Below are 26,097 nucleotides of genomic sequence, written 5' to 3'. Positions count from 1 at the left end.
CTCCCCATATCTCCTGATTGGTTGGCAGTGCCATCAATCATTCCTGGGTGAGTTAGTCTTGCCATTCATATCAATGGTGAGGCTGTGGAATGCCCCTGACCTTCATCCTGCCCTCTTCTGTTTAAACAGAGCTTTACAGAAGGCACAGAGAATAATTCAGCCAACTTAATGAGTGCTGTAACGTTCTCGAAACCATTTACCCTCCTTCCTCCCCCCCCCCCTCCGTTCCTCCCTCCTTGCTTCTCAGCATGACATAAAATTAAGTATGTGCTTTCAGAGAAGGATTTTTTTCTCATTTCACTTTGGCTCTTGACAAGCTGGGGAAATTGGACAGAGGTGTCGTGGTCATGCTTAGTGTTTTGGTTAATATGGCCTCTTAGCTGAATGATTGGTACTCTGCAGGAAGTCTGTTTTTAAAAGGTGCATGCACTATCATTGTCATGACATTATGTACAGTTATATAACTGCCAGGGAATTCATAGTTCTGTGAAATGTTTTCATGTTTTGTTTAAAATATGCATAAAGGATATGTAAGACAATCCTATTGGGTTTCACTTGTGATCAAGGATTCTTCCTTCATGAAAATTTGCTATTGATTCACAACAGTATGAAAGTGTCCTATAGACAGAGACTAACGTATATATAATGAGGAACTTTCTGTGAGGAGTCACTGTGTCTTCTCATAGATAACAGGTTTTCCTTCCTAGGGCATCGCACATCGACAGCTTGTTTCAAATGTAGTCACTCATCATGTTCTCCAGCCTCTTTGGTAATTGAGATGAGATACCAGAGAGGAGCAACTTGGATCCAAGTCAAAACTTTCATTTCTTATTCACAAGACGTGAATGCATTTTTAGTCCTCCCTCGTCTCCCCTACCTACCCCTCTCTCTTTTTTCCCCCTGTGAGTGTGCTTTCTGTACGGGCAGGGCATAGTATTCTGATGGTTCTATTAATAACAATTTCAATTAAATATAACAGCAGCGACTCTTTCAGACAAGTTTTATTATGAGGAATTGAGAAATTTGGCATGAAAACCATGTGGGTGTTCATAGAAGGCACATCACTTATCTAAATAGTCACATGTTGAATGTCAAGTTATTAACTAAGGCTGTAATACAAATTGAATTCGGAGGCCCAATTAAATTTGAGAAATGTTGAATTGCTTGCTAATCCAAAAAATGGAAAGCTATTGTAAAATGGATTTGTATTTTGTCATAATAATTTTTCATAGCGATGGCTTAATGTTTCACTTCCTGTATTTCGACAAATGTTTTTATAAAAGACCACCGGTCAAGTATGGATATATTGTTCCATTCCACCTTTTTGAATATACACACACACACACACACACACACACACACACACACACACACACACACACACACTGTCATGTCCTGACCAGTAATAGGGGTTATTTGTATTGTAGTTTGGTCAGGACGTGGCAGGGAGTATTTGTTTTTTGTGGTTCGGGGTGGTGGTTTGTTTAGAAGGGTGTTTGATTTATTATTTCCGGGTTTTGGGTTATGTTCTATGTTTTTTGTATTTCTATGTTCTCTCTAGTTTAGTATTTCTATGTCTAGGTAATTGGGTGTTGGACTCTCAATTGGAGGCAGGTGTTTTTAGTTGCCTCTGATTGAGAGTCCTATATATAGGTATGTGTTTTGTTTGTGTTTTGTGGGAGATTGTTTCTGTGTATATCTTCAAGCCTTACAGGACTGTTATTTGTCGTTGTTCCTTTTTTTGTGTGTGTTTATTTTTGGTTCACCTTCTTTGCCAACTAAATAAAAAAGAAGATGAGTGCACATGATCCTGCTGCGTTTTGGTCCGACAATGATTTCTCTTTATCATCTGACAAAGAATAATGTTACAGAATCTCCCACCAACCAAGGACCAAGCAGCGGGGTAAGGAGCAAGGGAACAATTATATGGACTATCAGGGGAATTGGACATGGGAGGAAATTTTGGACGGGGCTGGACCTTGGCATCAGGCTGGGGAATACCGTCACCCACGGGAGGAAATAGAGGCAGCCAAGGCGGAGAGGCGTCGGTACGAGGCTTTGTACGTGCTGAGGGAGAAGCACGAGAGGCACCCCCAATATTTTTTTTTGGGGGGGGCACACGGGTAGTTTGGCTGGGCCAAGGGTGAGCCCTAAGCCAGCTCCCCGTGCTTTTTGGGAAGGACGTATGGAGTGGAGAGCGCCTAGGTATGCGGAAGAACGCACGATCTCGCCCATACACACGCACAGTCCGGTGCGAGTGATCCCAGCCCCTCGCAAATGCCGTGCTAGAGTGGGCATCCAGCCTGGTAGGAGGATGCCTGCGCAGCGCATCTGGCCACCGGTGCGCCTCCTAGGTCCAGGCTACCCTACGCCCACTCTATGCACGGCAACCATCAGGCCCCTGCACAGCCCAGTTCGCCCTGTACAAGCACTCCGCTCGTACAGGACTACTAGTTCCATCCACCCAGGACGGGTTGTGCAGGAGGTGCGATCGAGACCGCCAGTGCTTCTCCACGGCCCGGTATATCCAGTACCAGCACCATGCACCAGGCCTCCAATACGTCAGCCCAGTCCAACTCATCCTGTTCCCGCTCCTCGCACTAGCCTTAAAGTGCGTGTCTCCAGTCTGGTAGCTCCACTACCAGCCCCACGCACTAGGCTTCCAGTGCGTCAGCCCAGTCCTATTCAGCCTGTTCCCGCTCCTCGCACTAGCCTTAAAGTGCGTGTCTCCAGTCTGGTAGCTCCACTACCAGCCCCACGCACTAGGCTTCCAGTGCGTCAGCCCAGTCCTATTCAGCCTGTTCCCGCTCCTCGCACTAGCCTTAAAGTGCGTGTCTCCAGTCTGGTAGCTCCACTACCAGCCCCACACATTAGGCTTCCAGTGCGTCAGCTTAGTCTCGAGCTTCCGGCAACAGTGTCCAGTCCAGAGTATCCGGCAACAGTGTCCAGTCCAGAGTATCCGGCAACAGTGTCCAGTCCAGAGTATCCGGCAACAGTGTCCAGTCCAGAGTATCCGGCAACAGTGTCCAGTCCAGAGTATCCGGCAACAGTGTCCAGTCCAGAGTATCCGGCAACAGTGTCCAGTCTGGAACCGAGTGAGTCTGCCTGCAGTCTGGAGCTAGAGTCGGCCTACAGTCCGGAGCCCCCAGAGACGCTCTGCAGCCCTGAGTGTTCTGCAGGGGTGGACAGGTTGGGTGGGGGTAGTAGACCGGAACCTGAGCCACCTCCAGTATAGGTGGGTTGGGGAGGGGGGGGGGGTGTTGCACGAGTGCCGTCGGTGACGGCAGCCACCCTCCCTTCCCTCCCTTTAGTTTAGGGGGATTTTTTGTTTTTGTTTTGGGGGGTATTTGTTTATTTATGTGAGGTGCATCCGGGGTCTGCACCTTTGGGGGGGGGGGGGGGGGGGGCTGTCACGTCCTCACCAGTAATAGGGGTTATTTGTATTGTAGTTTGGTCAGGACGTGGCAGGGGGTATTTGTTTTATGTGGTTCGGGGTGGTGGTTTGTTTAGAAGGGTGTTTGATTTATTGTTTCCGGGTTATGTTCTATGTTCTCTCTAGTTTAGTATTTCTATGTCTAGGTAATTGGGTGTTGGACTCTCAATTGGAGGCAGGTGTTTTTAGTTGCCTCTGATTGAGAGTCCTATATATAGGTTTGTGTTTTGTTTGTGTTTTGTGAGAGATTGTTTCTGTGTATAGCTTCAAGCCTTACAGGACTGTTATTCGTTGTTTCTTTTTGTGTACGTGTTTATTTTTGGTTCACCTTCTTTGCCAACTAAATAAAAAAGAAGATGAGTGCACATCATCCTGCTGCGTTTTGGTCCGACAATGATTTCTCTTTACAATCTGACGAAGAAGAATGTTACACACACACTTTCGATCTTTTATTATACAACATTTTTTAGGGGGTAGATCAGCTTTAATATTGCAGATAAATTGTGGCTTCTAGCAATGTAATTGTCTGCATCATTTCCAATCCCCCATATATTTTTTTGCCATACAGTGCCTTTGGAAAGTATTCAGACCCCTTGACTTTTTCCACATTTTGGTAGGTTACAGCCTTATTCTAAAATGTATTAAATTGTTTTTTCCCCCATATCAATCTACATACAATACATAATGACAAAGCAAAAACAGGATTTTCGATTTTTTTGCTAATTAAAATATAACATTTACATAAGTATTCAGACCATTTACTCAGTACTTTGTTGAAGCACCATTGACAGTGATTACAGCCTTGAGTCTTCTTGGGTATGACGCTACAAGCTTGGCACACCTGTATTTGGGGAGTTTCTCCCATTGCTTCTCTGCAGATCCTCTCAAGCACTGTCAGGTTGGATGGGGAGCGTCACTTCACAGCTATTATCAGGTCTCTCCAGAGATGTTCGATTAGGTTCAAATCCGGGCTCTGGCTAGGCCACTCAAGGACATGCAGAAACTTGTCCCGAAGCCATTCCTGAGTTGTCTTGGCTGTCCTGTTGGAATGTGAACCTTCGCCCAGTCTGACGTCCTGAGGGCTCTGGAACAGGTTTTCATCAAGGATCTCTCTGTACTTTGTTCCGTTCATCTTTCCCTCGATCCTGGCTAGTCTCCCAGTCCCTGTTGTTGAAAAACATCCCCACAGCATGATGGCATTCAGGCCAAAGAGTTCAATTTTGGTTCCATCAGACCAGAGAATCTTGTTTCTCGTGGTCTGAGAGTCCTTTAGGTGCCTTTTGGCAAACTCCAAGCAGGTTGTCATGTGCCTTTTATTGAGGAGTGGTTTCCATCTGGCCACTATCATAAAGACCTGATTGGTGGAGTGCTGCAGAGATGGTTGTCCTTCTGAAACTTTCACCCATCTCCACAGAGGAACTCTGGAGCTCTGTCAGCGTGACTATGGGGTTCACTAGGAAGAGTCTTGGTGGTTCCAAACTTCTTCCATTTAAGCTTGGGAACTTCAATGCTGCAGAAATGTGTTGGTACCCTTCCCCAGATCTGTGCCTCGACGCAATCCTGTCTCGGAACTCTAGGGAGAATTCCTTCGACCTCATGGTTTTTTCTCTGACATGCACTGTCAAATGTGGGACCTTATATTGACAGGTGTGTACCTTTCCAAATCATGTCCAATCAATTGAATTGAACACAGGTGGACTACAAGTTGTAGAAACATCTCAATGATGATCAATGGAAACAGGATGCACCTGAGCTCAATTTTGAGTCTCATACCAAAGGGTCTGAATACTTATGTAAAAAAGGTATTTCTTATTTTTAGATTTTTTTTTTAAATTGCAAGAATTCTAATAACCTGTTTTAGCTTTGTCATTATGGGGTATTGTGTGTAGATTGATGAGGGGGGAAAATTATTTAATACATTTTAGAATAAGGCTAATGTAACATAATGTGGAAAAAGTGAAGGGGTCTGAATACTTTCTGAATGCACTGGATATGTTTGTAAACGTACCATTAAAAGGTACCATGATGATTGAGTGTCCAAATAGCTGTACCATGATATTTTCACTGTTACTGAGTAAACCTCCAATTGTTCTCCACTATCCGCTAAAACCTCCCCCCATCCCAAGTTGGGTTTGGCATGCCAAATTGAGCAAGAATGGCGATATTTGATTAACCAACGTCTAGTCTGATGGAGCTCGGATACACCCCTTTCCCCCGAAACACACACACGCTGGTCCCCCGTTTTGACCATTTTCCCAAGCACCTGAGTGCAGTAAGACCATTAGATTATTTTATGCCGCCAGGGCCACAATCATTTGCCCCCTCTCTGATTGTCTGAGTGTGACCCCCTCCCCATGGATTACTGCAGCTAGTGTTGCCAGCACTGCCACTACCTGGGTAGGGGTACTCCAGCGGAATTCCCCCCAGCTAGGTACGAGGTCGTCAAGGTTCTCATTAGCAGCTTTGAGAGATTTCTTTGTTGGCCCAACCCTGCCATGCAGGCTCAGACTCTTGAGGGGGCGGTGCTGCTTCAGTGGGTCTCTGACCGTGTTTATCTTTCTGCCTTGGCTGCATATAGGCTGCTTACAGTAGGCCTATAAAAGATAAGGACTTCTCCTTCGTGTGTGGGTGTAGGGGACCGTTCCATCATGATAGGACAATAAGTAAATCAACTATATTTGCAATTTATTTTAAATTGTATATCCCATTGTATACCACAAAATTCAAAACTCTCTATCTGTGACAACTCCTGCTCGCAGACACACATTGACTCTGGCTTTTGCAACCATTTTCTGTTTTCACTCACTTAACTCATCACACTTTTACAAACACACAACCCATTTTCCATCACAACCACACTCCCCCCCATATATACACTGGTACAGTCTTCTATGTCCTCCGTTTGCTGTGTTTTTATCTCTACCATGTTCATTCCTGCCTAATTTTGGGCTTTTGAGTACTTTTGTGTTTCAGTTCCTTATCTTTGAAGATGTATTATATCATTAATTGCCCTTTCTTCTAATGCTGTCTTTTATCTATTTATAAATACTATAAATAGAAAGTCGAATACAAATTATTTTTACAACATTCCCTATCTTGAATGGTATAGTGTATTTGTAGTTTATTTCTTCATCAATTGTTATATTTTATTATTTTCCTGTTTTTTTTATTTCAATCCCTACCATGGATAGTGTTGGGTGTCCATTATTTGACCCTTCTATGGGGACTTTGTGTTATTTAGAATAGCAATGGAGCAGTCTTGATGTCTCTGAGATATTATTATATTATATATTATTATGGATATTGTTATCCATAATATAGTCCATGAAAATATTAAATAAAAAAACATGTTGTCATGCCAAACTCATGTGCAGTATGCTCTGGTTAGGCCTAAAATGAGCCAAGGTGTGACCCATCAGAAGAGCCATGGTGTTTCCTTGGCATCTCTATATAGCTGCCGATCGATGTACAGTTTATCAACCACCATAATGACAAGTCTTTTTAGTTTAGTTTATTAATTCAACCATACAATCCTGATCAGTTTATTCTGGGCTATCTGGAGCTTCCCCTTCATCAGCTTAGATAAGCCCCCAACCAGGATGTACTAGTGTAGTCAAAAGAGCATTGAATGGGGGCAGTGGCTAAGTACTCTCATGGAGCCCTTAACAAGCAGCTTGGACTTTCTAGCCAAAAACGTAGTCCTGGCATTAACATTCCCTAGCACTTCCGTGGCCATGCTCACACCTCCCAAGCTTCCATCAAGGATGCATCCCAGGTAGCTAACAGAGGTTTTAGTAGTGAGCACATCACCCCCTAACTCCACTCTAATTTCAGAGGACCTACACAATTTAGGTCTGGACACAGTGACCAGTCAATTTTACCCACTTGCTCCCTAAACATTTCAACACAGTATTTTTTGAGTCCTCTGATTCGAACAGTTTTGTGACACTTAAATATATCTTTAAAAACCCTCCTTGTGCAAAATGTAATAAAATGATCACTGATTCAGTAGACTATTACTCCACTCTGCGATATTTTGGATTTATCAGACACCAATATTAAGTCAATTGTACTCTGCTCTGTTTCACATGCCCTGGTGGGATATTTTATCATTTGGGTCAGAGCAAGTGATCTACATAAGTCCATAAATACACTGTGGGTTGGGCTATCCTTTTTGCAGACATCAGTATTGAAATTCCCTAACAAAATGATTTCCTTCACCGGGGAATCATTACAGTTTTGTTGTCAGCTCATTTGTCTTTTATTTTTCGGATTTCTTTGTTCAGCTAGTCGTACATTCCATAGTTTGTGCCTTTTGAGCTCTCTTCCTTTTCTTTGAACCATGATTTTCCATGATGTGCTCAGAACAAGTTATTATGGGGCGCGAGCCATGATGGGATGTGCCTCCCGTTCTATGTACTCACGAAAATGTAATTCTTTGTACTTGGTCTTGTGAAATGTTCAGTTTAGTAGATATAAACTCAGGGTTTCTACTCTGAACAAAAATAAAACATGTAAAGTGTTGTTCCCATGTTTCATATGCGCAAAAAGCTTATTTCTCTCAAAGTTTGTGTACAAATTTGTTTACATCCCTGATAGAATTTCTCCTTTGCCAAGATAATCCAGCTACCTGACTGGTGTGGCATATCAAGAATCTAATTAAACAGCATGATCATTACACAGGTGCACCTTGTGCTGGGGACAATAAAAGGCCACTCTAAAATATGCAGTTTTGTTACACAACACAATGCCACAGATGTCTCAAGTTTTGAGGGAGCATGCAATTGGCATGTTGACTTCAGGAATGTCCACCAGAGCTGTTGCCAGATAATTTAATAGTAATTTCTCTACCATAAGCCACCTCCATTGTTGTTTTAGAGAATTTGGCAGTGCGTCCAACCGGTCTCACAACTGCACTGCACGTGTTTGGCGTCACGTGGGCGAGCGGTTTGCTGATGTCAATGTTGTGAACAGAGTGCCCAATGTTGGTGGTGGGGTTGGTATGGGCAGGTGTAAACTGTGGACAACAAACACAATTGCATTTTAATGATGGCAATTTGAATGCACAAAAATATCATAACGAGATCCTGAGGCCCGTTGTGAGGCCCATTTTTTTTAAAGGTATCTGTGACCAACAGATGCATATCTGTATTCCCAGTCATGTGAAATCCATAGATTAGGGCCTAATGAAATTCATTTATTGAATTGACTGATTTCTTCATATGAACTGTAACTCAGTAAAATCAATGGAGTTGTTGCATGTTGAGTTTATATTTTTGTTCAGTATAGATTATTATATTATCCCGCATACTACGGGTCTGTATCCGGCACTGTCTCTTTAAGGGCTCTGTTGTCACGGACAACATCATTTACTTTGATTTCCAGTTTGTCAACAGTGCCCTTTAGCGTTTTATTCTCTTTGCGCATATGTTATTGAAAGTGAGGGCGATATTGAGATCAGCTATGTTCTTAGTCATTTCATCTAAAACAGCCAGCTTTTGATTTATGGAGACCAGAACACTTTCGATCTTGATTTAATATGCTCATTAATAATGTCATAATTATATTCACTTATCCTAGCTGTCTATGGAGTGACAGTTCGCGCTTCAGTGCCTTTTGCTTCAGAATTAACCCTGGTAGACAATATCTTGGAATTGCCTTCAGTGCCTCTTTAGGCCTTAGGGTTTTTTTTTTTTCATTTTGTCTCCTCACCCCAGTCTCATAAACTATGGGAATTGGTGAGTCTGTGTTCAATAATGAAAAAAAGTGAACAGGGAACCTATGGAGTGAGCCTATGAAGTGAGGGATTGTTAACAATCCCATAGTTAACATCTGAAACACTCAGCAGCCTCTGCTTTCAAACACACTCCTGCTCTTTCACTACCCCTCACTGATCTGTTTGTGTTCAAATCCAGCCTTTTTTCTTAAGGGATACATACTATTGACTGCACTGCTGAAGGGGTGCTCAGTCCTTGGAATGAAACATTTAAATGCTCGATAAAGTTCCGGACGCTATCTTAAACTTTGTCAGAGCACTCAGTAATTTTCTAAATATGTTGCTCTGTAATTAAGAGATTCACTGGATTTATGGTAATCGACCGATCAAATCAAATTATATTTTATTTGTCACATGCGCGGAATACAACAGGTGTAGACCTTACAGTGAAATGCTTACTTACAAGCTCTTAACCAACAATGCTTTATGAAGTTAAATTATTTAAAAAATAAATGTTAAGTAAAAAATAGATAAGTAGAAAATAGAAAATAAAAGTAACAAATAATCAGTTGGAATGGAGTGAACGTTGAAGTGAGAACATTTGCACAACACTTTTAATAGGCTAGTCAAGGTGGAGAACTATAAGGGGGATGTGTTTTTAGACACAGTTGCTGATGATATGTGCTGTATACATTAAAACTAACTCAACAAAATAAATAAAATAAAATGTTCAATTCAGTTGTTCTCAATAGATTTTTAACTAAGATTATGAATACTCATATTTGTCATTCACAGAGACCTGAGCTATTCTTAAATATTTAATTTTAATTTTTTCAGGCAAGTGCCTTTTCCTGCCCCAGCTATTGGCTGTGTTAACTTCCCAACTCAGACCTCCCACAGAAAAATGCTGTGCTTGCACCTGTGTCAGTCTGCCAGATGGACCTGCTGAGATTGTGCTGCAGGATTTTCTCCAAATCTCTTTCAAAGATCCAAGGCCTCAGGCCTAATACCTAAATATCTATAATTGATTTACTTTATGGGCTTACTGAGATCTTGCTGTCCGATAATGCTGTGGTTCAGTACATTGTTGATGAGCCACTTCCAAATGTAACTAAAGCATTTAAACTAAATTGGGATCCTTAATTTAAGAAAAATCCCTAACTGAAAAAACTATTTTAAAAAATGACATAGATGCAGAAAGTAAACAGCATAGTGGGTCAAATTCCGCAACAACTAAGACTGTTGAACCGTGAGGCTCAATTTCTCTGTTTTGTTGCCCTGGCTACCACGCTGTAATCAGCGTGAAGCGAACCCGTGCACATGGGCAGATACTGTGTGACTGACTGACTGTGTGAGAGCAAAGTGTTGCCTCTTACTCATCTCAATATCCTAGCCTATTCTTTGATGATAGGTTCTGCTTTACTGAAGTTGCTAGTGCACAGTTCTGACTCTGTCTGCCTGGTGGCCGAACCTGCCTATACTGTGCCCCACCTCTCTCTCCCCGTCCCTCGCTAGCTCACTATGAAAGATGCAAGTGTTTGTGTTCAAGACAACTAATCAGTCTCCTTCGTTCCAAAAATACTGAATCCTAGGAGTCAATTCCTAGCAGAAGCGAATCTTGACACTCAGAAATGGGAGTCGACAGCGGGAGTCGACATGCAATGAGTCGAGGAGTCAATTATTTTGGATTCGACTCTCCATCACTACATCATCATCATTAGCAGTTAGAAAAATGGCAGAGAAAGGCAAGCGACACTAGCAAAGTCCTGTATGGCAATACTTTGAGAAGTTAAATGAGAAGGAAATGCAACCTTTGCGAGTTGGAATTGAGGTACAATAATGGTAGTACAGGTGCAGTGCTTCACCATCTGAAAGGGACGCACCGTGAGACCCAAACCATTGCTGGTAGCAGCACAGCTGCATTGTGAATTCACGTGGAATTGTATGTATTTTACTTAATGGGAAACCGATACAAAAATGTCTGTTTAAATGTTAAAAAAGCTTCACATCCCTACTTGAAACCTTTCAGAATATATTTGGTGTTCTGTTATTTTTTTTCTTCAGTTTTGTTCTTCAGATGTTATTTGCCACTGCGAGATTACTTCTTACAGACACATGTGCTTCCCTCATCTTTGGGAAGAAATTCAATATTTTCCAAGTCCACCTTTTAGCCCCTCTCTCATCCCCACTCCTCCAAACCTCATGCCCCTTATTTAGTGGAAGCGCCCGCGCTAAGGCAGCCAGGTTGCGCTGGTGTAAATTGTTTTTATTTTTTTATTTTGGCACTTTGGCTCACCACGCCGCAGCCTTAAATGCTACATAAATAAAACATCTCGTATTGCGCCAGGGACCTATCCTCGGAGGAGGCGGTGTCATTTACGAGGCGTGAGGCTGCTCGCATAAATATCACCGGAGTTTTATCACAGCCCACCACTGGGACTGATTGAATTGATCCATAGTTTGGCAGATGGCAACATACATGTAAATGGACACTCATGGAAACACACACTCACACAAACCAGTACCCTCCTGTTCAGTCAAATACACTGACTCTCCCTCTCTCGCTCACATTATTAGTGAATCCCTCTCATTCCCCAAGTCACTGTGCACACATACATGCGAGCGTGCACACACACCCACACTTTAAAAGAAAATAAAAAAACACTTTTGGCTCACTAAAGTTGCTATACTCTTGGCTGTGCATTCTGACAGATGCCTCTTCTATACCTAGCCTGCAGCTTAGGCGCAAAGCTCCAATTTAGCTCAGGTGCTGAACCCACCAAAAAACAGTCAGTATCCTATGGGAAAGAGCTTTAAGTAGAGAGGGGGGGAAGAGGGAGGAAAACAAGGGTGGGAGTCAAGAGTTGGAGGAAAGGACTTGGATAGACAGAGACGGATAGACCAAGCTAGGGAATCGAGAGTCGATAACAAGGTTCGAAAGACTGGGGGAGAGAGTGAAAGAGGGATGGAGAAAGAGCTAGAGTGGGGGAGAGCGAGAGAAAAAGGGGGGAGCAGGAAAGACTACTAGTAGCGAGAGGCTAAAACACACACACATTCCAAAGCTGCCCCTCCTCGGAAACAGATTGCGCAACCCAGAAGACAGGAGCCTTGTCGTGGTGTGATTGTTTCACTAGAGAGAGAAAGTACAGCTTGGAGTGTGCCAGCCAGTGGGGGGTTCCTGAGTGTATGTGTCTGTGTCTGAGAGAGGGATACGCTAATCTTCCCACTCCACACTGAAGACTTCAATCACACTGAGGGAGAGGCAGTGGAGTGCTTTTTGAAGAACCCTGTGTTCGAATCAGCCATGCTAATAGTCACGCAGATGCAACAGAATGCCACCTGCTCCAAATCAGAAAAGGTAAGGGCTCACCCTAACCTATATATTGTAACATTGAGCTTTCTTTAATTGTTCTGTGCTCTTTAATTGTGGAGTTGTAAGTTATTGAAAATATTGCTTGTTCTCTTATGATTACTACATGAAAATGATTTGCACCATCACACCTTTCTTAATTACAATCATAAGCGGTAGTTGTTGCCGTATTTACTCTATGCGCATGCATGCATTACCGTTCCCGGCTCCCCCAAAGGCGATGGAGTTCAAATGGGGTGATATATTTTCCATTGGCATAGCCTGGAGAGGAGTGGACAGCTCTTCAATAAGTCAAGGTGCAGCCAAAAAAGCACAAGAACATCCAAGAAAATGGAGCGTATCACTTGCTCACTATTAAAAAATATTTTATTATGCTTTTCGAGTTAAATGATATTCAGCTTTTAATTATGAGCAAGAGTCACACCTTGATGCATTTGGCATAGCTAGGCACCAGAGTGTGACGCAGGAGCTTTTTGCATTTGGCACGGTCATGGGCAGGTGTCCCCCTTAGTGGTAGCCTTCATAACTCTCCTCCCTTTCTCAAGGCTCCTGATGGTCGGAGTTCAATCAGGGGCTTGAGCTGCCTTGTTAAATCAAATCATCCACAGTCCTATTTATGTATTTATCTGCTTATTTGGGCCCCTCTTTGTTTCGATGTAATGAGTCAGGACTGCCGTGTATTAGCATTTTTACTCTCTGTATGGTGGGGGAGTCTTATGGAGTTCTCTCTAGTTGGTTGGACTGTCAATCCTTTTCTTGTGAAAGTGATTCAGTAGATTGGTTTGTAGACTAAGAGGTAGTTTTGAGCCACAATCCTGTGTTTCAACTCAATGGGAGCCCCGCCATGTTGGTTTAAAGCAGAACAAGTAACATTGTTGGGATATGTAACCACTCTCCAATTCATAGATAGAGCTATGTATGCAAAGACCGACAGTCCATGAGATTAAATGAATTTTTATTTTTTTAAGTTTCAACAAATCTATAAATGTGTGTTCTATGTATTGGATCTTCTTGTCCAGCTCCTGTTATTAATTTGGATGTGCTTAAAAACCCTTTCATTTCTTGGCCAGACAACCATGATGTTACTTCCATCCACGTAGTAGGTTCTATAGTGTTAATATGTCACTAATGTAATCAACCAGGATCCACTGCCTGGCATCCCTTTTGTTCTTAAACCTGGGTTCACGGCTTTGGTACTACTGCGATCAGGGGTGTATTCATTCCGCCAACTCTGCTGCAAAACGTTTCTTAGACTGAAGAAAACTAAACAGGGATGGGCCTACCAGAATTTGTCCAATAGAAACTCTTGTTTTGCTCTGTTTGCTTTCGTTTGATTCGTAAGTGGTTTGCGTAATCAATACACCCCCCGGGGCGGCAGCATAGCCTAGTGGTTAGAGTGTTGGACTAGTAACTGTAAAGGTTGCAAGTTTGAATCCCCAAGCTGACACGGTACAAATCTGTTGTTCTGCCCCTGAACAAGGCAGTTAACCCACTGTTCCTAGGCCGTCATTGAAAATAAGAATTTGTTCTTAACTGACTTGCCTAGTTAAATAAAGGTAAAATAAAAAAGATGACTTAGAGCCTGATGGCAGCCTGATGTAATATGGTGAGGCCTGTAGGTTATTGATGTGCCAGCTTTAATACCTTCCTGAGCGAGTAACATCACTCCTTTTTTGTTAAGACGTTTCATTTCCCAGCTAATGTGTCTAATTCCACTCGGTCTTTCTCACGCTACAGTACTCCAAGCCTTCTCCCCCATGAAATATAGTTTCCCAGCTCAGACGGAGATCTTTCTCTTTGAACAATGATCATGCTTTAACTCCGAGGTGGGGAGATAAGTCCCGGGTTTAGAGACGTTCGTTGATGGTTTATTTGGGAGTGGAACGTGGTGATGTATTCTGGGATGAGGAATTGTGGTTGTTATGTAGTCGTTTGGAAGTGAGATGGTTTCTGCTAGGGTGGACAGATGCAGGACTAGATGTGGCTATTGACGGCCAGTGTTGTAGGGCAGCATTTCCCAAACCTCTCCTCAGGGATCTTCAGCCTTTACATGATCTATTTGAGAACTAGCTGGTTCAACTTGTCAACTAATCATCATCAAGCCCTTTACTAGTCCAATCAAATAAAATAAAAATAAAATAAAATTTTATTGGTCACATACACATTGTTAGCACATGTTAATGCGAGTATAGCGAAATGCTTGTGCTTCTAGTTCCGACAGTGCAGTAATATCTAACAAGTAATCTAACAATTCCCCAACAACTAGCTAATACACACAAATCTAAAGGGGTGGAATGAGAATATGTACATATAAGGATATGGATGAGCGATGGCTGAGCGGCCTAGGCAAGGTGCAGTAGATGGTATAAAATACAGTATATACATGTGATATGAGCAATGTAAGATATGTAAACATTGTTAAAGTGACATTATTTAAAGTGGCATTGTTTAAAGTGACTAGTGATCCATTTATTAAAGTGTCCAGTGATTGGGTCTCAATGTGGGCAGCAGCCTCTGAGTTAGTGATTGCTGTTTAGCAGTCTGATGGCCTTGAGATAGAAGCTGTTTCTCAATCATGTGTGCTAGTCAGGTGTGCTAGGTGTTCCGGTGCCATGCATTGAAATGCTTGGCATGCATTGAAATGCATATCTTTCCCGTGGATTTCTTTTGCAAAATAATTATGAATTAACAGATTTATTTTCAAACAATTGTCAACATATAACATCAAATTAAGGTGTTGGACGTTCACTGTATTTTCAAGGATCAATAGCAGATCTATTTCGCTCCAGAGAAGTAGCTCATTGTTCCCTTGTTGGCGCCTAGCTTCTAAATAACGTTAGCTAGCTATCAAGCTAGCCAGGTTTCCTTAGCAGCTTGTACACAGCCCGTCTAGGACTACTGATTGTCCCCAGAGTGTGACTGTTTGGATCCCTGCTGTTTGTTGCTGTTTCCATCTGCCCTGTGACCTGCCCAATCTGGAACTGCTTGAAGTAACACCAGCGTAGCCTACATTGCTACCATGACAAAGACCAAAGCCAGTATGAGTACCGTTGAGGCCAGTGGTGTCTCTCAATCACAGGTGAATTCACTTTTTAAATGAACAAAAATAGTTCTACATGCAGTTGTTACAACAACAAGAAAATAGCTTCAAGTGTTGTATCCAAATACTGGTGGAGTCAACTAATAAAATAATCAATGATCTGACCAGAGAGGTCCAGGACCTGAAGAACAGTTTACAGTTCTCCCAGGATCAGCTCAATGAGTTTAAACAGGAGAACAGCAAGATGAAAAATATATTTAAGTTATTGACAAAGGACATCAGTTCTATATGTGAATCCATGAAAATAATGACAGAGAAATCTGATTTATCTTGAGCGACAATCAAGGATCGCAGAATCTCCACATGAGACCTGGACAGAGTCTGAGGACAAAGTGAGGAAAATGATCAATTGGGAATTTGAAGATGGACTACAGGAAGATTGAGGTGTAGCGCGCCCACAGGACTGGAAACCCCACCACCGGCCCAGGTGCCAGGCCCAGGACGATAGTGGTCAAATTCCTGATATTCAAGGACAAGGTAGCTGTTCTGGAAAGAGCCAAGAACTTGACAAGAACATACATCTTCCTCAACGAGGACTATCCTGAAGCTGTGCGCCAGAAGAGGATATAACTTATCCCAGCAATGAAAGCTGCCAGAGCGCATGGGGACATTGCTTACATCCACTATGACAGACTTATTGTCCACCCTCCCAAACTCTTCCCAAAAGCCTGGAATGGATGACAGAGCCAAGCCTGTGGGTTTCGTAGCTTAAACCCCACAGCACACACACACTTATACACACCAACTGATTGATGGACTGCTGTTTTTTCTTGCTTTGTTTGTTCTTTTCCATAATTATGTCTATCTCTGATAAGCTACCCAGGAAATGGCTAAAATGAAATCAATAACTTGCTAACATCCGATAACGTTCATATGTTAGCAATTTCTGAGGCTCGCTTAGATCATTATTTTGATGATACAGCACTAGCAATACACAAAAAGAAAATTGAGCACAAATTGGTTTACATCCCTGTTACTGAGCATTTCTTCTTTGCCAAGATAATCCACCTGACAAGTGTGGCAAATCAAGAAGATGATTAAACAGCATGATCATTACACAGGTGCACCTTGTGTTGGGGACTAAGTTTTGTCACACAACACAATACCACAGATGTCTCAAGTTTTGAGGGAGTGTGCAATTGGCATGCTGACTGCAGGAATCTCCACTAGAGCTGTTGCCAGAGAACTGAATGTTTGTTTCTCTACCATAAGCAACCTCCAACTTCGTTTTAGAGAATTTGGTAGTACATCTAACCGGCCTCACAGCCGCAGACCACGTGTAACCACGCCAGCCCAGGACCTCCAAATCCGGCTTCTTCACCTGCAGGTTCGTCAGAGGGGGTGGTGAGGCATATTTATGTCTGTAATAAAGCCCTTTTGTGGGAAAAACTCATTCTGATTGTCTGGACCTGGCTCCCCAGTGGGTGGGCCTATGCCCCCCCCCCCCCCCAGGCCCACCTATGGCTGTGCCCTTGCCCAGTCATGTGAAATCTATAGATTAGAGCCTAATGAATTTATTTAAATTTACTGATTTCCTTATATGAACTGTAACTCAGTGAAATCTTTGAAATTGTTACATTGTTGCATTTATATTTTTGTTCAGTATACCATCTACAGAAGAGACAGGAACGTCTATGGGGGAGGTGTTGCTGTATCAGTGGAAGCTGCTGAGGGGAGGACAGCTCATAATAATGTCTGGAATGGAGCGAATGGTATGACATCAAATACATGGAAACCATGCGTTTGATTTATTTGATACTGTTACGCTAATTCCACTCCAGCCATTACCACGAGCCGGCCTCCCCAATTAAGGTGCCACCAACCTCCTGTGTGCTGTATATATTCAGAGGCATATCCCTGTAATGTTTAGAGAGGATCTCATGTCAAGTGTTTTTAGAATGCTGTGGTTGCAGGTTCACCTGCCTCATCTAAAGCCTATTCTTTTAGGTTGCTGCTGTAGGCCACCAAGTGCTAGCAGTCAGCATCTAGATAATGTGTGAAATACTTGATTTTGTATGTGGGTCTTTCTATAAATAATGGGGCCAATGTGTGCCATTGGGATCAACATTTCAAAATGTTTTGAAACAAAAGTAAAAAGGATTTTCATGCAGTTTCACATGTGTACTTAGAGGAATAGAAGTGAATATATGCAAATTGGCCCATAACTCCACCTATACAACAACATAGACCTAGGACTAGACATCCTTGAAGCAGGATTCATACACACATTGACAAGTCAAATTCAAGCACTTAATTGTAATTTTCAAGAACTAATAATTTATATAATTGTACATACCCCGAGTTGGCCGGGGTAGGCCATCATTGTAAATAAGAATTTGTTCTTAACTGACTTGCCTAGTTTAAATAAAGGTTAAATAAAATAAAATAAACATATAAGGCATAATATAGAATAACTACTTCATCTCTGTACCTCAGTTGAGCAGTGAATTTCAAATGCAGATTCATTCCCCCCAAAAATCTATGGCAAGACTTGAAAATGGTTGTCCAGCAATGGTCAATGACCAATTTGACAGAGGTTGAAGAATTTTGAAAAGAATAATGGGAAAATATTGTACCATCCAGGTGTGAAAAGCTCTTAGAGACACAATTGTAATCGCTGCCAAAAGGGGAAACTAACGTGTATTGACTCAGGGGTATGAATACTTATGTAAATGAGATTTCTGTTTTCGTTTTTCAATACATTTGCAAAAAATACTATAAACATGTTTTCACTTTGTCATTATGGGGTATTGTGTGTAGTTGGGTGAGATTAAAAAAAAATATTTCATCAATTTTGCATTCAGGCTGTTGTACAACAACATGTGGAATAAGTCAAGGAGTATGAATACTTTCTGAAGGCACTTTACAGTGTCTGGCGACGCAGGCACACATAATAAAGCCATGATTAGCGGTAGCATTAATCTCACCATTTGAATCTCGCCATCGCTGTTTTTATAATGAGAAAGTGACCAAAAACCAGGTTCCTTTTTAATGGAAGGATTTGTATGGAAAGCCAAGTTTATGCCAAAATTAGATGTTGTCATCCTCATATTAACCACACATGGTTTTACCGCAACAGAGTAGCACAACACCCTTCAATTGAAGCGGCGGGAAACAAACGAAAGTGGCCACATCTCTCACAAAAACGGATCAAAATTTAAATCACGGATAATTATAAGTTAGCAGTAGAACTACATTAATTACAAGGATTTTTCAAGCACCAAATTGAGGAAATGTCTGATTTTCAAGGTATAGTAGGCCTATTCCAGTACTTCTGAGCTCCAAATTCAAGTTCACGTATGCTACTTCAAGCCCCTTGCATTGTTTAAAACTTGTCATGTTATTTCATTACCAGATGATATTATGAATAAGCCCACTAGGCTATGCAATTTTTGTCATTATATCCAGAATAATTTATAGGAATAGTTAGGTACAACTGTTTTCACCGGCGTAATGAATGAGACACCAAAATATTCTGGACATTCCATTCCACCCTCCAAACTCGTCATTAAGCTCGAGACCCTGGGTCTCGACCCCGCCCTGTGCAACTGGGTCCTGGACTTCCTGACGGGCCGCCCCCAGGTGGTGAGGGTAGGTAACAACATCTCCACCCCGCTGATCCTCAACACTGGGTCCCCACAAGGGTACGTTCTCAGCCCTCTTCTGTACTCCCTGTTCACCCACGACTGCATGGCCATGCACGCATCCAACTCAATCATCAAGTTTGCAGACGACACTACAGTGGTAGGCTTGATTACCAACAACGACGAGACGGCCTACAGGGAGGAGGTGAGGGCCCTCGGAGTGTGGTGTCAGGAAAATAACCTCGCACTCAATGTCAACAAAGCAAAAGAGATGATCGTGGACTTCAGGAAACAGCACAGGGAGCAGCCCCCTATCTACATTGATGGGACAGTAGTGGAGAGGGTGGAGAGTTTTAAGTTCCTCGGCGTACACATCACGGACAAACTGAAATGGTCCACCCACACAGACAGCTTGGTGAAGAAGGCGCAGCAGCGCCTCTTCAACCTCAGGAGGCTGAAGAAATTCGTCTTGTCAACATAAACACTCACAAACTTTTACAAATGCACAATCGAGAGCATCCTGTCGGGCTGTATCACCGCCTGGTACGGCAGCTGCTCCACCCATAACCGGAAGGCTCTCCAGAGGGTAGTGAGGTCTGCACAACGCATCACCGGGTGCAAACTACCTGCCCTCCAGGACACCTACACCACCTGATGTCACAGGAAGGCCAAAAAGATCATCAAGGACAGCAACCACCCGAGCCACTGCCTGTTCACCCAGCTAACATCCAGAAGGCGAGGTCAGTACAGGTGCATCAAAGCTGGAACCGAGAGACTGAAAAACAGCTTCTATCTCAAGGCCATCAGACTGTTAAACAGCCATCACTAACATTGAGTGGCTGCTGCCAACATACTGACTCAACTCAAGCCACTTTAATAATGGGAAAATTGATGTAATCAATTTATCACTTGCCACTTTATATTATTTATATTAGATAATGTTTACATAACCTACATTATTCATCTCATATGTATATACTGTACGCCATACCATCTACTGCATCTTGCCATCTTGATGTAATTAGATGTATCACTAGCCACTTTAAACAATGCCACTTTATATAATGTTTTCATAACCTACATTACTCATCTCATATGTATATACTGTACTCTATACCATCTACTGCATCTTGCCATCCTGATGTAATGTATCACTAGCCACCTTAAACAATGCTGCTTTATATGTTTTCATACCCTACATTACTCATCTCATATGTATATACTGTACTCCATACAATCTACTACATCTTGCCTATGCCATTCGGCCATTACTCATTTATATATTTTTATGTACATATTCGTTTTCATTCCTTTACACTTGTGTGTACAAGGTAGTTGTTGTGGAATTGGTAGATTACTTGTTAGATATTACTGCATGGTCGGAACTAGAAGCACAAGCATTTCGCTACACTTGCATTAACACCTGCTAACCATGTGTATGTGACAAATACATTTGATTTGATTTGATTTTGTGTTCCTTCTGGACATTCCATAGTGCATGCTATCACAAAAGCTTGACTGTCATTCGTAAAATTCCTTCCTGGATCAGATGATGACGTGTGAAAATATCACAGCGTAACTAATCAGCTAGACACCAAATGGCATCAAACAAGTATTATGCATCATTATTGAAGAACCACATTGATGACAGTATCAATTTAGGTTTTAAGTATCAAAGTGAGTTGACTCTCAGTTAGAAGCATTCAATTTTGCAATCACATTTATCTTTTTTTTATCATTTGTGTGCCCATGAAAGCAGTTTTCATCCCGTAAGATAAGGAGACACGAAATATTACGTAGTTACACTGCATTTCTGAGTTCTCTATAGAAAAAACTGTCCGACAGGTAGATCCCAAATTCTTACAAGGTTCAAGTTCAATGTCTAATTTAACTGATTAATGCTTAATATATGATATAACGACAACTTACCCTGTTTTATGTCACACGATTTTGGACAAATCCGTCAAGACACCAACCATGATAAAGGGTTAAACACAGGTTTTAAATCAACTCGGGAATTTATCTATGATTCCCCCCCCCCTTACAGTGCATTCGGAAAGTATTCAGACCCCTTCACTTTTTCCACAGCTAATGGGGATCCTAGTAAAAATGTAATCCCCCCTGAAAAAAAGGTGTGCTAGTCAGGTGGGTGTGGGTGTTAGTTCAGGGCTGCAAGAACATTGTGAAACGTCTCAGGGTCCCCTAGGTGAAGTTTGAGAAACACTGCTATAGGGTTCCCTCTGTTCAGTTTAGTCCTGTATTCCATCCAGAAATGGTCTGTATAGAGAGGAGCTCTGGATTGTGAAGAAAATTACTGTGGAGTGGAAACCACAAAAGGTCATCATTGATTGTTTTCTCTCATTATAAAATGACAGATGGTGTAAAATGTAAGACGAAACAACTGATAGAATTTGAACAAGGGGATTTTCTCAGAGGACTTTTGTCTCCCGGACAGATTTCTCGTGGCTTTTATAGTCATAATTCTCCACAAACAAATCAATAGTGACTTTCAGCCTGTTGCTTTTGTTGTCACTCGCACAACCTTTTCCTTCTCCTGGCCTGAATACCATATGAAAAAGCAAGGCAGAAGAAATTAAATGCATTGATTTTTCCAAAGTAAAGCGTTGGCTAAAGTTAAGGCCAATTAAATCGTCTTTGAGTCAAGAATTTGACGTGACTCGCTACCATAACAAATTAAAAATCCGTCAGATAATGGATTAAGTTTTGGGGTGTAATTACAAAGCTTTTAACAAGTATGGATCTTTAAGCTGCGGCTAGACATGCTTCTAGTAAGCTGAGGTTTGTGTCTGTGTGAGTGTGAGTGCGTTAGAGGTCTTTACGGGGCCACCCGAATACCTTAGACCCGACCCGGGACACAAGCGGGTCCTGGTCCAAAATTCAACTTTTTTCCTTGGGTCGGGTTCTTTTTGATTGTCATCGGGTCTTGGGTCTATGTAATTACAACTGATAGACCTGAGTGGACCATGGCTCTGAATAACCTATAGCACATTTATTTTATACTAATAAGGCTAATTTATTGACTTTAATTGGCATAGCCAACATATAAAGACCTATTTGTTAACCAGAAGAGCTAGGGTTGAAGTCAGAAGTTTACATAGACCTTAGCCAAATACATTTAAACTCAGTTTTTCACAATTCCTGACATTTAAACCTAGTAAAAATTCCCTGTTTTAGGTCAGTTAGGATCATCACTTTATTTTAAGAATGTGAACTGTCAGAATAATAGTAGAGAGAATTATTTATTTCAGCTTGTATTTCTTTCATCACATTCCCAGTGGGTCTGAAGTTTACATATACTCAATTAGTATTTGGTAGCATTGCCTTTAAATTGTTTAACTTGGGTCAAGCATTTCGGGTAGCCTTCCACAAGCTTCCCACAATAAGTTGGGTGGATTTTGTCCCATTCCTCCTGACAGATCTGGTGTAACTGAGTCAGATTTGTAGGCCTCCTTGCTCACACACACTTTTTCAGTTCTGCCCACAAATTTTCCATAGGATTGGGGTCAGGGCTTGTGATGGCCTTTCCAATACCTTGACTTTGTTGTCCTGAAGCCATTTTGCCACAACTTTGGAAGTATGCTTGGGGTCCTTGTCCATTTGGAAGACCCATTTGCGACCAAGCTTTAACTTCCTGACTGATGTCTTGAGATGTTGCTTCAATATATCCACGTAATTTTCCTCCCTCATGATGCCATCTATTTTGTGAAGTGCACCAGTCCCTCCTGCAGCAAAGCACCCCCACAACATGATGCTGCCACTCCCGTGTTTCACAGTTGGAAATGTGTTCTTCGGCTTGCGAGCCTCCTCCTTTTTCCTCCAAACATAACGATGGTCATTATGGCCAAACAGTTCTATTTTTGTTTCATCAGACCAGAGGACATTTCTCCAAAAAGTACGATCTTTGTCCCCATGTGCAGTTGCAAACCATAGTCTGACTTTTTTATGGTGGTTTTGGAGCAGTGGCTTCTTCCTTGCTGAGCAGACTTTCAGGTTATTTTGATGTAGGACTTGTTTTACTGTGGATATAGATACTTTTGCACCTGTTTCCTCCAGCATCTTCACAAGGTCCCTTGCTGTTGTTCTGGGATTGACTTGCACTTTTCGCACCAAAGTACGTTCATCTCTAGGAGACAGAACGCGTCTCCTTCCTGAGCGATATGACGGCTGTGTGGTCCCATGGTGTTTATACTTGCGTACTATTGTTTGTATGAATGAACGTGGTACCTTCAGGTGTTTGGAAATTGCTCCCAAGGATGAACCAGACTTTTGGAAGTCTACAATTATTTTTCTGAGGTCTTGGCTGATTTATTTAGATTTTCCCATGATGTTAAGCAAAGAGGCACTGAGTTTGAAGGTAGGCCTTGAAATACATCCACAGGTACACCTCCAATTGACTCAAATGATGTAATTTAGCCTATCAGAAGCTTCCAAAGACATGCACAAAGTAAATGTCCTCACCAACTTAGTTTGTTAACAAGAAATTTGTGGAGTGGTTGAAAAACGAGTTTTAATGAGTCCAACCTAAGTGTATGTACACTTCCGACTTCAACTGTATAAGAAAATTGAGGAGAGAGCATACCTCAACTTAATTAGGTCTATACTAAATAGCCTAACTGTTAAATGTGCCAGGCTTTATAAATCATATATATCTACAGAAATAAGACAGATCATGCTTCTGTTGCCTGTTTGAGTATTTGTTTAATTGCCTGATTCCGTGAGCACCAAGACTCATGCAACGGAAAAATGTTGGATAAAGCAATTTCACAGATTTGGCTGTTTTTAATCTTTGCTATGCTGTAATAAAGTCTTTATTATTTGGTGTTGTTTACATTGTTTCAAACAGGCAGAAAAATGATAGTGTAATATAACCGCACCTGTTTGTCATACATATGCAACTCTTGCTCCTATACCCTCCTTTTCTTGGTCTCCTTATTGTTATTATTACAATTATTATGATCGTCATTATAAAAGTCGTTATCATTTGTAGGCTTTGTATAGTAGCCTTGTGTAACCACCATCGAGCTGTAGGCCTAAGAGCGCATCCTGTTTAGTCTTAATAACTGTAACTTAGTTAGGCCCATATTTCAATATATAGGCTACTGTATCAATCAATCATTCATTTGTTCATGCCATCAAACAGCATATGAGACATTAATGCTTTGAAATGCAATCAAGCATTTTAGTTTTAAAATTAAATAACAAAGGGAGCTTTTAATAATTAGCCTAAACAATAAATAAACCACAATTCACGAATGCATGCAACTGTTTTTAGTCTGCTGTAATAAAGGCTTTATATATGTTTTTCTCGTTAGAACAGACTCTCTGGTACACTTATTTATTTAATGTTGTTTACACGGTTTCACGTGGTCAGAAATGTTTTTTATATTGTAATCTAACAGCATCTGTCACGTCCTGACCAGTAAAGGGGTTATTTGTTATTGTAGTTTGGTCAGGACGTGGCAGGGGGTGTTTGTTTTATGTGTTTCGGGTTTTTGGTTAATGTTCTATGTTTGTATATTTCTATGTTCGTTCTAGTCTTTCTATTTCTATGTTTAGTTTATTGGGTTGACCTTCAATTGGAGGCAGCTGTTCCTCGTTGCCTCTAATTGAAGGTCCAATTTAGTAGGGGTGTTTTTTCATGGGTTTTTGTGGGTAGTTGTTCCGTAAGTGTAGCTGTGTGCCTCACAGGACTGTTTTCTCGTCGTTGTTTTGATTAAGTGTTTGTTTTGGTTTTTCTTCATAATAAAGAAGATGACCATACACATTCTCGCTGCGCCTTGGTCCCATCCTTACGATGAACGTGACAGCAACTGTTTGGCACACCTAATACTCACTCAACAATTGCTCCTGTACCCTTCTTTTTCTGGATCTCCAGTAGTTTCCACAACTAAGTCAAATGTCTTCCACAGATCTGACTTCCCCTTTCCCTGCTGAGCAACCAGTAAACGTTCACCCATTTCCAGTTTCTTTTTCACGTCCTCCGCATCCACTTTTCTGTCACGTGTTACTGTGTTGGGAGTTTGTTATAACCAATTTATTGATGTGATTATGATAGGCTATAGCTTAGGCCCTATTGGTCACATGCATGTGATACTTACATGTTTCACGTAAACACCAAGGGTTAAGCGAATAGGGAATGTTTTTCCTAAACAAATTAGAGATTTCGATAACTTTTCAGTCAGAAACAAGTAAGAAAGTAAATGGCTGAAATGATGTAGCAGCTTCAGCACGAAAACCACAATAAACACTTGCTGTGCTGCCTTTGAGCTGCAGTAGGGAGGAGAGCGAGACAGCATTGGCCAGTCACACTGTCATTTTTTTTAACAGTGTGACCATTGGGATCTTGAGTCATTTGTGTATCTTAATTACTTAATCACACAGTCTGCTTAAAACATCAGACGAGCTCAGTGCATATGTAGTTGGTTTTATTCAAACACATAGTGTGTATCTGTCTATATATGGAAAAATACTTTCAACATTTAGACCAATCGATTGGTTGAAAGAACAGGACGACTCTCAGTCAAGCAAGATTTATTTTAGTCGTAGACAAACCTAATATGCTCACTAAGGAAAACTGAACAAAGCGTCTTTGAACAATTTAAACTGTATCTGTACAGTTATTTAAGTGGCTATTCTTTGGAAACATTTTAGTTTGTTTATAGGATAGTGGGAGATAACGAAAATGTATTTTTCTCCCATCCTTGTGCTGGCAAATTACCTACATCTCGCTCTCCAATGTTTCCCCCCACACACAATCCCTCCCTTTCTACCCCCTTCCCTTTCTGTTGTCTAAATTTCCCAGGGTATTTATCTTTGCCATTTTAAAAAGGATTGGACTCAATTTGCCATGCTTCATGTCAGTAAACTGGAGAA

General features: G+C 41.6%; 1 protein-coding gene across 3 annotated transcripts in view; it reads left to right on the top strand.

The window, feature by feature from the left end:
- LOC115195538 (dipeptidyl aminopeptidase-like protein 6) overlaps positions 1 to 26,097 on the top strand; it is a 339,411-nt gene that overhangs the window by 102,732 nt on the left and 210,582 nt on the right. Inside the window, exon 1 of one of the 3 annotated variants that reach the window (XM_029755482.1) lies at positions 11,900 to 12,507. The exons of the other annotated variants lie outside the window; for them this stretch is intronic. Coding sequence (XP_029611342.1) covers positions 12,454 to 12,507 — 54 coding nt within the window. The 5' untranslated portion in view covers positions 11,900 to 12,453. Of the gene's footprint in view, positions 1 to 11,899; positions 12,508 to 26,097 lie in introns of those variants that run through there. 3 annotated transcript variants of the gene reach the window in all.

This window comes from Salmo trutta, chromosome 6, assembly GCF_901001165.1.
Source record: "Salmo trutta chromosome 6, fSalTru1.1, whole genome shotgun sequence".
Lineage (NCBI taxonomy): Eukaryota > Metazoa > Chordata > Actinopteri > Salmoniformes > Salmonidae > Salmo > Salmo trutta.
This window is presented reverse-complemented; position numbering and strand designations above follow the sequence as displayed.